At 48.0% G+C, this 15138-nt stretch overlaps 1 protein-coding gene across 1 annotated transcript; it reads left to right on the forward strand.

Moving 5' to 3' along the window:
- Positions 1-3039: 3039 nt before the first annotated feature.
- On the forward strand, positions 3040-13788 carry LOC114585547 (dehydrogenase/reductase SDR family member 13-like). Its single transcript, XM_028708310.2, has 5 exons — positions 3040-3523; positions 6249-6367; positions 8346-8469; positions 9750-10061; positions 12724-13788. Exons 1-5 carry the CDS (start codon positions 3391-3393, stop codon positions 12972-12974), a joined length of 939 nt encoding a protein of 312 aa, XP_028564143.2. The 5' UTR covers positions 3040-3390; the 3' UTR covers positions 12975-13788.
- The last annotated feature ends 1350 nt before the right edge of the window (positions 13789-15138 follow it).

A 15138-nucleotide genomic window follows, 5' to 3' on the forward strand; every position in this document is an offset into this window, starting at 1 on the left:
TCACTATCACTGTATATTTAACTGCATTTATAATACTGCTTCGATCATTCATAACTTCTAATCAAGTTTAACGTTGGATCACACAATGTCCCTTTTAAAAATACTGATAAAATCAAAGGTGGAAAAAGCAAGCTAACTTAAAATTTCTCAACAAAGGCATGGTGTACTTTGCAAACAAATTTTCTTTTGCGAAAGACAAGTTTCTGTCCTCGAGAACTTAATCTAAATGTTGGCAACAAGAAGTGAAACAAAGGAGAGGGAGGGGAGGGCAGAGCAACGAGGAAAACCAGTTGCACAACTTCAATTTCCCTGGGGAATGATTTCAGGGATGGTGCCTCCAACTCCCATGAGCCTTAGAGTCAGGGATGCCCAAGAGCCAGGCATGATGGGAGCTGGGAAGCCATCCGGTGGAACGTGAGGGTCCCAGGGCCTTGGCTTAAACCAGATGCGGGGAACCTTTGGCCCTTCAGATGGTGCTGAACTACAACTCCCATCACCTCTAGTCATTGGCCATGCTTGCAATGCTGGGGCTGACAGACATTTCAGCAGCATCTGAAGGGCCAACTGTTCTCCAAACCTGGTTCAAAGCAAGGCTTCCACCGGAGTTCCTAGACCCCTGGTGTTTTGTTTCCTATGTATGTAGTGGCTGGCCTAAAGAGCTTTGGGGAGCTTCCTGGTGCCTTGCAGAAGGTTGGGTTTGGGTGATCCTTGGGGTCCCTTCCAACGCTACTATTCTAAAAGCCAGTTGCGACCTGTTTCCCTCCGTGTCCACTTTTCCAAGAGCCTTTGCCAGATCAGAACAGCTCCGTTGTTGAGATAAAATACTGAAGGGGAACAGGCTGGCTGGCTGGCTGGCTCCAGGGGTCAGCAAACATTTTCAGCAGGGGGCCGGTCCACTGTCTCTCAGACCTTGTGGGAGGCCAGACTATTTTTTTTGGGGGGGGGGGAATGAACAAATTATTATGCCCCACAAATGCAGAGCTGCATTTTAAATAAAAGCACACATTCTACTCATGTAAAAACACCAGGCAGACACCACAAATACCGGTAACCCAGATGCATTTTAAATAAAAGGGCACATTCTACTCAAGTAAAAACACACTGATTCCCTGGACCGTCCGCTGGCCGGATTTAGAAGGCGATTGGGCCGGATCCAGCCCCTGGGCTTTAGTTTGCCTACCCATAAGCTAGATGGACCATCTTTGCCTTGATGCAAAGTCAGATCCTCGGTCTTACCTAGCGCATCACTGCAACCCCAGGGTTTCCCAGACTTGGGTCTTCATCCCATCATCCCTGACCACTGGTCCTGCTAGTGAGGGATGATGGAAGTTGTAGTCCAAAAAGCAGCTGGAGACCCACGCTTGGGAAACCCTGGTCTATACTGACTGGCAGCAGCCTCAGTGGCGGGCTTTGTGCTTTAAAATTTCCATGTGCAACGCCAAACTCTGCTCTCCCCCCCCCTTCTGTTGTTTGTCATTGTGGTGTCCTCTCAGCTCAGCATCCAGTGTGGACAAACTGGTTGTACTTCCCTAAATGCGCCTCTGACAGCCTTCCAGGGTTTCCCATTTTTAAGGAGTCAAGTGCCTTTGCATCTTTGCGATTCCAGGGTTTCAAATCTGACACCTCCTGCATGCAAAGCAGGTGTCCCACCACTGAGCTTCCTAGGGCAATTTCCCTAAAAAATAGAGTAAGATTTCTAGTCATGTAACAAAGGGCCGGCTTAAATAGGAACACTGCCTTATACCACGTTAAACCATTGCTCCATCAAACTCAGCTCTGTCCACACTGACTGGCAGGGTTTCAGATGGGGTGGGGGGTCCTTTGCCAGCCTTGTCTGGATATGGAAGCTGGGACCTTCTGCAAGCAGAGCAAATACTTTGAATTTTATTATTACGGTCACAGACCAGTTCCGGCTCACTCACAATATCAGAAAAATCATAAAACACGACAGGAATACATTGGATTGCAATTGGGTATAACAGAGACAATTCAGATATAGTGGCAGTTAAAAATATGTATTAAATATTGATCATTAAAATATAACCTAAAATTGTCGTTTAAAACCTTAATCATTTTGGTAGTACAGCTTGTTCCCTAAGATTTATGGCAGTCGCACAGAATTTGGCCACCCTGAGCGAGATCTCTAGATCCTTGTCCTCTACCAGGAGTTTTAGACACTGAAGTCCCATTTGGAGATTTTTGTATAACAGGAGTGATAAACACCGAGCGTATATCCCCGTAGAAACGGCAGCAAATACTCTCAACTTGAGATAGGCTTTTCTATGGCAGGAGGGCCTGAGTTGTTCTGTGGTGAGTCTGCAAGAGAACTGCACCTCTGTAGTAGCTTCAAGATTTAGCAGAGTTGGTCGCAAAGCCTGGCTTGAGCTCTGTACCATCCTTGGGACAGGTGTCCCCTTCTAGAGATGCTAGGGGCGCACGCATTGATCACGCACAAACAAGACTCTCCAGGCGCAGCCACGTGCAAAGATACAAGTTCTCCGTGTTCAGGTGAGGCTCTTGGAAGTTCACGATGCGGCTGCTGGAGCCGCTGTCCCGCGTGGAAAAGAGCTCTCTTGACAGCACCTGTTTGGCCTGAGAGGCAAAAGGGAATCGCTCCCGTGGCAGAAAAGGTCTCAGCTGAAGGAGGCAGACATCCGCAGCTGGGGGCCTCAGCCCCACATCTGGCCTTCTGTTGCCAAACAGTGATGGTCCAAGGAGAGCTTTGGCAACTGGGCTTCCCAGAAGACGTGGGCGGATGGCTGCAAACCCCGCGAGGAGGAAATCTTGAGGCGCTCTCCCTGGTCCAGGGACAAGGATGAAGGGAACTGGAGTCCGACAGCATCTGCAAGGTCACAGGTGTTCCCCATCTCTGCTCCCGGGGCCGTCAAAGAGAGATGGCTGGTCCTCTGGTGTCTCCAGGAGCGCGCAGCTTTGCGCAAGGGCCCGCGAGGGGAGGAGCGGGAGGAGGGATCCGGGGCGCGTCTGGCTGCTGAGAACCCGCCTCCCGAGGAGGAGGACCCTCCTGGTGGGGCGGGGACAGGGACGCGGACTTTGCTATGGGGCGGAGCTCTGACCCCCACACGGTCCGGGATACCGCTGACCGTGACGCGCATCTCTGCAAGCGTTCCCGGCACGCCTTGGAGCGCAAGGGGCGGCAGGCGCGCAGCCTTGCGCACGGGTCCGCGGGAGAAAGAGGAAGGATCCGGGGCCCGTCTGGCTGCTGGGATCTGCCTCCCGAGGAGGAGGAGGATCAGCGGCGTCCGCCTCTTCCTCCGACCAGCAGTGCGAGGAGCCGGCGATCGCGGGCGCAAGATGCGCGCCTAGGCTGCTGCTGGCGCCCCCTCCTCCTCCTCCTCCTCCCTTTTGCGCTCCGGGCGCAAGAAGCGCGCGATGGCCGCCGCGGAGGCGCTGGCGGGTCTGGCGCTGGCGCTGGGCCTCTACGCCTTGCTCTATTACAACTGCATCAAAGGGGCCACGTGCAAGAACGAGACCAGCCTGCGGGGCAAGACGGTGCTGATCACGGGTGAGAATCGGCCCCGGAAGGCGGGGGGGGGGGGCAGCGTGGGGCAGTGGTTAGAGGGTCCGAAGAGGGTCTGCGGGAGCTCCCGCTCCGGGGTTTCCTGGCCCTTGATCCCCAGGAAAAAAACTCCAGATCAGCCTGAGCAACATTCAAAGATATAAACGAGGCGACTCCCTGTGTCAAAAAAAACCGAACAACACTAGAGGCAAAGTGGATCAGGTCCGTGGCAAAAAAGTTATCAGGTTTGACAGGCGGGATGAGCAGCTCACGGCTGCTGGGCCAAACCTGCCCTCCTGTTGCCAAGCAGAGATGTGCAGAGGCGGGCTTGGGTAATTATGATGTGTTGAGTAAGGCTGCACACCCAGCGATGGAGAAACCTGTGGCGCTTTTCCTGTTCTGGGCCTCCCAGAAGCCCCAGGCAGCACGGCTCAGTCAGGATGAAGGGAACACTTGGTAGCGAGAGAGAGATTACTGCCACTCCATTTCCAACCCAACCTGGAAATGAGATAGAAGAGGGTTGGCGTTTAAGAGGCGCCCCACAGAGGTGACAGGTTGGTTATATATAAATTTATTATATATAATACAGTGGCACCTCGGTTTACGAACTTAATCCGTTCTGGAATTCCGTTCTTAAACCAAAAACGTTCTTAAATCCTAACGAGGCCCTTCCACTGTTCAGATTCTGTTGTTCTTGTTGTTGCTTAGTCATTTAGTCGTGGCAGACACTTCGTGACCCCCTGGACCAGAGCACGCCAGGTACTCCTGTCTTCCACTGCCTCCCGCAGTTTGGTCAAACTCATTCCGTTCTTAGACCGAGGTCAAGTTCTCAAACCAAGACACTATTTCCAGTTTTGTGGAGTTTGTAAACCAAATAGTTCTTAAACCGGATTGTTCTTAAACCAAGGTACCACTGTATATTATAAAGAGATGCATAAATGCCGTGAAGGGCGCTGATAATGGTGCCCTGGCAGCTGGCCCTGAGATGGGGGCTCCTCTGTTGAACTACAGCTCCCATCAGAGGGCTCCAGAGCTTTATTCAGGAGGTCTGTGATGTGCCTGAGGGTTTGTAGTGGAAGATGAGAGACAGCACATCCATAGCATTCAATATTTGTATATATTGTATTGTATTCTGCTACAATTTGAGCTCTCCTAAGAATAAGAATAATTTATTATTTATACTCCGCCCATCTGGCTGGGTTTCCCCAGCCACTCTGGGCAGCTTCCAACAGAATATTAAAATACAATAGTCTATTAAACATTAAAAGCTTCCCTAAACAGGGCTGCCTTCAGATGTCTTCTAAAAGTTTGGTAGTTATTTTTCTCTTTGACATCTGGTGGGAGGGCGTTCCACAGGGCGGGCGCCACCACCGAGAAGGCCCTCTGCCTGGTTCCCTGTAACTTGGCTTCTCGCAGCGAGGGAACTGCCAGAAGGCCCTCAGAGCTGGACCTCAGTGTCCGGGCAGAATGATGGAGGTGGAGACACTCCTTCAGATATACTGGACCGAGGCCGTTTAGGGCTTTCAAGGTCAGCACCAACACTTTTAATTGTGCTCGGAAACGTACTGGGAGCCAGTGTAGGTCTTTCAATACCAGTGATATGTGGTCTTGGCGGCCGCTCCCGGTCACCAGTCTAGCTGCCGCATTCTGGATTAGTTGTAGTTTCCGGGTCACCTTCAAAGGTAACCCCATGTAGAGCGCATTGCAGTAGTCCAAGTGGGAGATAACCAGTGCATGCACCACTCTGGGAAGACAGTCTGTGGGCAGGGAGGGTCTCAGCCTGTGGACCAGAATGAGCTGGTAGACAGCTGCCCTGGACACAGATTTGACCTGCATCTCCATGGACAGCTGTGAGTCCAGAATGACTCCCAGGCTGCGCACCTGGTCCTTCAGGGGCACAGTTTCCCCATTCGGGACCAGGGAGTCCTCCATACCTGCCCTCCTCCTGTCCCCACAAAACAGTACTTCTGTCTTGTCAGGAGGAGTCAACCTCACTCTGCTACCCACCATCCATCCTCCAACCACCTCCAGGAAAGAGCCTGGCTGCTGGATCAGGCCAATGGTGCATCTGCTTCATACCACAAATACGCGTGCCATCTGAATCTGTTGTCATACCCCTCTAAGTCTAGCAGTTCCTTATTTTCTAGTTTTATCCAGTCTTTCAACCAGCAAAGGCAAGATGCCTCATAGTATAGTTTCAAGTCAGGCAGGGCAAAGCCTCCTCTTTCTCTCGCATCTGTTAATAACTTAAATTGAATTCTCGGCTTTTTGCCCTACCAAGTATATCTTGAAATTGCTCTTTGCCACTCTTTACAGATCTTATATCCCTCAGTGGTGCATCTGGTTCAACCTCCTGCCCTGGTGGCCACCCAGCTGCCCCCATGGGAAGCCCACATGCAGGGCCTGAGCCCAGGAGCCACTCCCCTCTCCTGCTGTTTCCAGCAACTGGCCTTCAGAAGCATGTACTGCCTCTGACCCCAAACTCTGTGGAATCCACATTATAATGCAACAAACCGCAACCTGTAAGAAATAAAGGATGTAGTGAAAATGAAGTTAAAAACCATACAGCACCTAGCACAGCTCATTACAATTGCCACAGCAGGTAGAAAAACCATTCAGAGGTCCGCCAAGACCCTCGACAAATTTCAAGCAGCCAGTAAGCCCCGCCACCACCCAACACACATTTTGGGAACCACTGCTCTAGATCATTCTTTCCCCCGGACTTTTCCAGGTGGAAACACTGGGATTGGAAAGGCAACGGCCCTGGATCTGGCCCGGAGGGGAGCCCGTGTCATCCTGGCTTGCCGGGACAGAGAGCGAGGAGAATCTGCCGTCTATGACATCAGGAGGGTGAGTGCCGGCCACCTGCCTCCTTCCAAAGGCAGCGTTTATTTCTTTGCCTCCACTTAGAAATCGCTTCCCTTGAACTATCTTGAAGCGATTTCACAGTAAAATCATGTCATAATGGAATCTGAACAGTCTGCCCTTCCTTCTAGAAATCTGGGAGATCTAGCTTTCTAGGAGAATTCACCAACCTGCCGCTCTCCCATGAACATCACACAGCTGTCTGTGTGGGAGTTGTTGTTCAAAAGATCTGGGAGGGCACCAGGTTAGAAAAGTCTACCCTAGTGGTATTAAGGTGCTGGTTTTGACCTTTAAAGCCTTTTGTGGCTTAAGGCCCTCGTATTTATGGGACCGCCTCTCCTGGTCTGCCCCACAGAGGACCTTACGGTCCATGAATAATCATAGTTTAGAGGTCCTGGGCCCTAAGGAAGTCAGACTATCCTCCACCAGGGCCAGGGCCTTTTCAGTGATGGCTCCGACCTGGTGGAATGCTCTGTCCCATGAGACCAGGGCCCTTCAGGATTTAACCTCCTTCCGCAGGGCCTGTAAGACAGAGCTATCCCACCTGGCTTTCAACTTGAACTTAGCCTGATCTTTTATTCCCCTTCCTTCCCTCCCCCTCCCCTTTTTATGAAGATCACCCGCTCTGGGATCCCACAGCTAATTCTCCCCTGGTCTCCTTGCTGGCCCAAATAGGACTAATTTAGCCAGCTAGCCCTGGTGATCATCTAATGTTTATTAGATGGATTTTCCCCTTAAGTTGATTTTTGAATTCTGAATTTATTCATGTTTTATACTGTATTTTATGCTGTTTTTTGTTGCATCAATTAAGTGTTTTAAATTTGTAGTTAACCACACTGAGCCCGGTTTTCTGAACCGGGAAGGGTGGGGTATAAATAAATTTATTATTATTATTATTATTATTATTATTATTATTATTATTATTATTATTATGACATTGGGGTGGGGGTGCTTGGAGGATGTTTTCCCACAATGCACTTGCAGGGAATAATATCAAGTTGCCCTGTACAACATTGGCATTTAGGAGCCTGCTTAAAACTCACCTCCTCACCTGGCTTTTTCTGGGACTGGGGTGGTGATGAAGCAGCTGCGCTGCTGATGTACTAATCTGATCTACTGATTTATGATGTATCTCATATTTGTTTTAGGAATGTAGTTTTATTGTTTATGCTTTATGCCATTCACCACCATCATATATTTTTCCTTAATCTTGGTCGTCTGTGGGGAAAGGAAATTGCAAATGTAATAAGAAAATAAATCTGAAGGCTGGATCTGTGGCCGTAATATTTTTCCAGAGCTTAATTGGCATGTGAATCTTCAGATAACCTGAGCATAAGAGCCAGGCTGCTGGATCAGGCACTGGATCCACCCCCATCGTTCTGCCCGGACACTGAGGTCCAGCGCCAAGGCCCTTCTGACGGTTCCCTCACTGCGAGAAGCAAAGCTACAGGGAACCAGGCAGAGGGCCTTCTCGGTGGTGGCGCCCTCCCTGTGGAACGCCCTCCCACCAGATGTCAAAGAGAAAAACAACTATCTGACTTTTAGAAGACATCTGAAGGCAGCCCTGTTTAGGGAAGCTTTTAATGTTTGATGCATTACTGCATTTTAATATTTTGTTGGAAGCCGCCCAGAGTGGCTGGGGGAACCCAGCCAGATGGGCGGGGTATAAATAAATAAATATAATAATAATAATAATAATAATAATAATAATAATAATAATAATAGCCCAGCCTCCACTTCTCACAGTGGCCAGTCTGGTGTCTGCTGTGGGAAGCCCACAAACAGGATCTGAGCACAAGCGCAACTCTCCTGCAGCTTTCTAGAAACGGGCCTAGATTCTGAACAAGACCATGGCGTGGCACAGCAAAGGGAGCCTGGTTGTGGCCTGGCTCTGGGAGCGGGACAGAGGGCAAACTTAATTGCTAGGGCTAAACGCTCCTTGTGGCTTTTCCCCCCTGCTCAGGAAAGTGGGAACAATGAAGTTCTCTTCATGAGCCTGGACTTGGCCAGCTTCACGTCAGTGAGGGCTTTTGCAGCGGCTTTCTTGAAATCTGAGCCCCGCCTTGACATTCTCATCAACAATGCAGGTGAGATTTGGGGAAGGGGCACAGCTGCTTTGCATGCAGAAGGTCCAAGGTTTTCAGTCCCCAATGGCATCCCCAGGTAGGGCTGGGAATGTCCCAGCCTAAAATTCTGGAGACCCACCACTAGTCAGTGTAGCCAATACTGAACTAGTTGGATCGGATTGTGCATTGCTATGACAGCTTCCTTTGTTCCTGTCTAAATCATCTTTTTCTTCAAAACCATGAGGGCTGAAATCCTGCTTTCCTTTTAGGGGAAGGGCTCAGTGGTAGAGCACCTGCTTTGCATGCAGAAGGTCCAAAGTTCTGTTCCCAACAGCATCTCTAAGTAGGACTCACCAAGGCAGAATAGAGCAGAGCTATCCTGGTTCTGTCTTCCATGGCATTCACTACCCATCCAGTTTGGTTCATCTGCAATTTTTTTTAAAAAATATTTTTATTAACAATTTCAACATACAAACTATCAAAACATATCATATTCATTATCCCCCCCCCTTTTCCCACATCCCCCCTTCAAACCCTCCCTCCCTCCCCAGAGACTTCCCTCAGCTCCTCTCTCTGATTTTTCAGGACACATTGTTCTCTGCATGTTACATGTCCTTACATTATCTATCTACCCTGTTATCGACCAATAAATTTGTGTATTTTTACTCAAAACATGCCAAGGAGTCCAGTTCATTTTGTTGTCTTTTAAAATAATTTGTAAAAAGCTCCCATTTTTCCTTAAAGTCACAGTTGTCCTTGTCCCACAATTTATAAGTCAATTTAGCCAGTTCTGCGTAGCTCATCAATTTTTCTTGCCACTGTTCTTTCCTTGGGATTTCCTGGTTCTTCCATCCTTGTGCTATCAAGACTCTTGCTGCTGTTGTAGCATACATAAATAAGTTATTTGTTTTTCTTGGAAGATCTTGTCCTACAATCCCTAACAGAAATGCTTCTGGTTTTTGTTTTTGTTTTACAAATGTCATTTTAAACATTTTTTCAATTAATTGTATATCATTTCCCAAAAAAATGTCACTGTCATCTGCAAATTTGTTGAGCATCCCCTCAATTCCTTCATCCAAGTTATTTATAAAGACATTTATAAAGACATTGGGCCCTGGCATGGTCGGTAGTTACCTGGGTCTTCTTGCTAAAAAGGTGTGTCTCAAAAAGCCGGCAGAATGCCTGTAGTGATGGGGGGCTCTCATATTTCAGCAGGGTGAGCCTCCCACAGAAATGGGGCCACCAGAGAAAAGGCCTGTCTGCATGCTGCACTTGTTTAATCCAGCCTCATTTTCTGGTAGGTGTCAGGACTGGAAGCCAAAGCAGTGACGGCTTGAATTTGGCGTTCCAGGTGAATCACTTGAGTCATTTCCTTCTGACCCACCTCCTCCTCGAGCGGATGAAGCAGTGTGCGCCCAGCCGTGTGGTGGTGGTGGCTTCCAGTGGACATCGGTGGGGGAAGATTGACTTTCAGGACATCCACAAGCCAGTGGATGGGCAGTCGCCAGGGGTCCAGTCCTACAGGAACAGCAAACTGGCCAATATGCTGTACACCCGGGAGCTCGCCAATCGACTGGAAGGGACGAACGTTACCTGCTACGCGGTCCATCCAGGTGGGTGGCAGGTCCAGCTCAGCTCTTGCCTTCACTTGGGACCCTCTATAGTGGTGTCTGGGGCCCTTGGGGGACTGGAGGGGCAGAAAGCAGGGAGCCCAATAATAGACAGAGCCAGAACCAGTGAAAGGTGGAGACAGAGTCAATTGCAGATGGAGCCAACTCCTCCTAGTTCTGTCCCCATCCTTATCCTTATCCCTGCAGAGATTTACAAGGGTCAACACTGAGACTGTGGAAGAGAAGGAAGCTGATGGGCAGGACCAGCCCCTGGGATGGTTGTAAGTAGGAAGGGTGGCAGATGGGGACTGTCTGAGAAGCAGACTTCCATTGGTCCTCTAGATGCTGTTGGGCTCCCATCATTCCTGACCGTTGACTGTGCTAACTGGGGTCCTACAACATCTGCAGGACAGGGTATTTGCTATCTGGAGGGCCAATAATTACAGAGATTCCTGTGCAGCTCACCTTTTCATGCATCACCCTAGAACATACATTCCTTTTGCAAATTTCTTGGTCATCATTGCCATCTGCAACTAGACTAGCCTTTGGCAACCTGATGCCTGTAGCATTCCCAAAACAAGGAAGGATTGGACCCTGATTAATAGAATACACATGAGGCTTGACCAGCAAGACTCTGGGAGGAGGTGCCAATAATAATTCCTGTCCACCCCTCAGCCCAGGTCATTTTATTCACATAAGAACTTTTTACACAGTGGTTCAAAGTTGATTTAAGTAGCTTTGAAAGGGGAGGGGAGGTTTAAAAGTTCACCCGGCAGCTCCCAGAGTCTTTTACTGATAAAAGTTGGCAGATATTTTCATAGTTTGAGCCTTTTTATCAGGATAATTTGATCATTAGAGCTCCTACTCACGCAGCGGAGACTCAAGTTGAGACTTGACCCGGCGCCATCTTCCCCAGAAGTCTCTAGCGTTCCCAAAGCAAGGAAGGATTGGATCCTGATTAATAGAATACACACGAGGCTTGACCAGCAAGACTCTGGGAGGAGGTACCAATAATAATTCCTGTCCACCCCTCGGCCCAGGTCGTTTTATTCACATAAGAACTTTTTACACAGTGTTCATAAGAACCAATCAGATTTCCTTGAGCATTTAAAAAAACCCCACGTGGGGACAAAGTTAAAAGTTAAAACTACAAAGAGCTAATTTGAGCATGTATAGTAGTCCAGAGTAAATAAAAGAGGAAGCAAGGAGGAATGCTTTTAGGAAAACCCCAGAGATCATAAACAGGAGAGGAAGGATGGGTAGTATTTACCATCTCTTTGTGAACTCTCTTCCTGAACTCTTAAGATCTATCTAAAGATTAAACTACATCAAAGTAACTTACTATCTTTATGTAATTTAACCGTCCGTTAAGAGTTTGGGTGTAATCTTCGACACCTCCCTTTCCATGGAGGCGCAGATTGCAGCTATAACAAAGGCGGCATTTTTCCATCTCCGCCAAGCTAAGCAATTGGCTCCTCATCTCTCTCGCCCTGACCTAGCCATTGTGATCCACGCGACGGTCACCTCCAGACTGGATTATTGTAACTCGCTCTACATGGGGCTGCCCTTGAGACTGACCCAGAAACTCCAGCGGGTGCAGAATGCTGCAGCGAGACTCCTTACGAGGTCTTCGCTGCGAGATCACATTCACCCAGTGCTATACCAGCTGCACTGGCTCCCGGTGGAGTACAGGATCAGGTTTAAGGTGCTGGTTTTAACCTTTAAAGCCCTATACGGCCTAGGACCCTCATACCTACGGGACCGCCTCTCCTGGTATGCCCCACAGAGAAACTTACGGTCTTCAAATAAAAACATCTTGAAGGTCTCAGGCCACAGGGAGGTAAGGCTGGCCTCAACCAGAGCCAGGGCTTTTTCGGCTGTGGCTCCGATCTGGTGGAACACTCTGTCACAAGAGACCAGGGCCCTGTGGGACTTGACATCTTTCCGCAGGGCCTGCAAGACAGAGCTGTTCCACCAGGCCTTTGGCCAGGGCACAGCCTGACTCCCTCCCTCGGCAATCTTCGCGGAGCTCTGGCGCAATGGTTGCCAGTGGCTTGAATGAATTAATTTTATAATGAATGATTTTAGAATGTTGTTTATGCTGTACTTTTGTACTGTTTTATTGTTGTTAGCCGCCCTGAGCCCGGCTAAGGCTGGGGAGGGAGGGATATAAATAAAATTTATTATTATTTATTATGTAGTGAGAATGCCCAGTGAACAACTGGCCTGTGTATTTAGAATGCTTATACATGCCTGTCAGGTGTAGAGAAAGCAAATAGTAGAGATGGAGAGGCTTGTGGGATTTGATCAGAAATTATTGTCAATGAATCAAACCCAGTCAACGCAATGCTTTCATCGCGGACACCATGGCTTGATGCATATTTTATAATTCCTCATAGTAATCCCATCAGATCACTACAATGCCCTTCAGGTGCTTTGAACGATGACTGCCATCAGCTCCAGTCATACTAGTGGATACTAGCTAGATGGAACCTCCAGTATCAAAGGAAGTTGACCTCTAAACACCAGCTGCTGCTGCTGAGGAAGTGCTGTTCTGCTCATGTCAGGCTTCCCAGATGGGGCGTCTGGTTGGCCCAAGCGGAAAAGAGAATGATAAAGGACCTCCATTCAGTTCTAGCTACTGATTTATTTTTTTTCCTTTCAGGGCTTGTTAACACTGAATTATTCCGTCACATGTCGATCTGGCTGAAGCCTCTTTTCTGGCTCTTCTTCCGAGACACGACCAGCGGAGCTCAGACGTCCATCTACTGTGCCACTGAGGAAGGCATTGAGAAGTACAGCGGGCGCTATTTTGCTGATTGCAGGCTGCATGACCCCAAGCCACATGCCCGGGATGATGCCGTAGCCAAGAAACTTTGGGAAGTCAGCGAGAGGATGGTGGGGCTGGCGAACTAGGCTGCGGTGTTTTTCAAAGAGGGCTCACCTCCATAGAACGGGTGCCTGTGCAGAAACCATACATGAAATCAAGGAAAACTTTAAAGTCAAATTGTGGCATCAAAAAGCAGGGTTCTAAAGTGTTCCCCTGAGCGCTCTTAGGTTGTCCACGGTTTCTCTCCTTTTTTGTTCCCTGGCGATCACAGCGGGTTGGGCATTGGAGGAGATCTTTGCAGCTGTCTTTCTCTTTTGGTAAAGGGTTTCCCCCACCCCATTCTACAATGTATATAAAGGAAAAAGAACAGTGGCAACAGGGGGGAAATGAAGAGATGAAAGACGAAAACTATAAAACGGTACAGTTGCACGTGGACCAAAACAGCAAAGTCCAAGTCAAGGCTATCGGTGTCGTCAGATCGTCAGGTCTGGTTCCAGACTTGCCAAGCCTGTGAGGAGAGTTGCCTTGAAAGTCGCCCATTGCAAATGTCACAAAGGAACGCCAAATCTTACCAAAAGTGCCTGGAGGCTCAAGTCCCTGTTGAAGTCTGACATGATGTGTAATTTTCTCCATTTTTTCGATTTTCGAAAGGGAGTGGTACCAAGCGCCCGGTGTATTATTTGCTGTTGTCACTTTGCGGGCTGCCATTTCCCTCCTCCTTTTTCATTTTTCCCGCTCTTTTTTATTTTTTACTAGCGGATCTTTTTAAGGCAAGAGAAGGCCACACGGGTGTCACGGCTGCTGAGCAGACTTTTTAACTGCTTGGAGGTTTTTTTCTGCACTCGAGCGGTATATAATTTTTATGAAATCAATAATAAATAATGAATTAAGTTGTTTTGAGATGTGTGGTTTTGTTTTTGTTTTTGTTTATAAAAAAGAATAATGTGTTTTAATGCTGTGACCCCACCCTAGGATCTTAAGATGAAAGGCAGGCATTAATAACAAAATAAATAATCTCCCCACACCCCACAGCTGCCTCTGGATGAAGCGTCAGGCAAAAAGATTCCTTGTCAACCAGGCCTTTGGCTGTTAATCAATTTGTGGCCTTTTAAAATGTGGTGGTGGGAGGGAGGTACTGCCTATTATAATATTTTTGTCATTATTAATGTTGTTCTGTGTTGTAAACCGCTCTGTGGTCTCTTGATGAAGGGTGGTTTTAAAATTTAATGATGATAGTGCTGTGGGTTCTGAGTTTTCCTTGAGGTGGGGAGTTTTCCTGCCTTTTTCCTTCCCCACCCACAATGGTGGAACTGGAATTTCAGGCTCAAAAAATGGTTCCCTTCCAAGAGCTGCCAATCTCTCTCTCCCTAAGGAGGTGAGACTTCTTCGCTTTCCTTCAATGGGGTTCATGGTCCATGTCCGCAATTGAAATTCTTTGCAGGATTATTTCCAGTGGAAGGCGGCGTTTCAAGGGGCGGAAAGCCTTTTGTCAAACCTTTGCAACCTGTTTGAAGCAAGCACACCCGAATTTAACAGAGCTGGCTCTCAGAAAACAGTGGCCTTCTAAAATGTGGGGTTTTTATTTTAATTTTTTATGGGGGGGGGTTATTGGGTTGTTTTTCTTTTGATTATGTATTTTGTGGTTTTACCCGATGAACTGCCCTGAGACCGGTGGGTATAGTGCAGCATACAGCTCTCATAAATAATAAAGAAAAAAGAAAACTGAGCATAGGAGCCAGCTTCTAGGGCTAGGCCCCCCAATAAAATATTTGAGGGGTCTGGCTGCCCCCCCAAAAAAGTTGATGGTCATCATTGCCATTCAAATGGTGTGTATGCAGGGCCGGATTTAGGTTTGATGAAGCCCTAAGCTACTGAAGGTAATGGGCCCCTTTATATGTCCAGCTGTCCTTTGTCAATAACAAATTGTCGCTGTTTTTTGTGTTGAATACATGCTACGTAGTAATTTATGGACCTAATAGGAATCTAAAGCCATTTGCACGTAACAAAATATGTATTTGATCAAAGTAATTGATATAGAAATGAGCAAACCAGTGATATTTTAGGGAGCAGGTGGGGCCCATGACTTACATCATAGGAGCCTGCACAACACAAAACACTGTTGCTGTAGGTCGGTTTTGTTTTATTTATTTTTTTATCTTATATTTTGGAAATGTACATCCAGTTTTTTTTTCCTTTAAATTTTTTAGGGGGGCCCCAAGAGAGTGGGGCCTAAAGCTATGCGAGCATCAG

This window comes from Podarcis muralis, chromosome 15 (assembly GCF_964188315.1).
Source record: "Podarcis muralis chromosome 15, rPodMur119.hap1.1, whole genome shotgun sequence".
In the NCBI taxonomy this organism is placed as follows: domain Eukaryota; kingdom Metazoa; phylum Chordata; class Lepidosauria; order Squamata; family Lacertidae; genus Podarcis; species Podarcis muralis.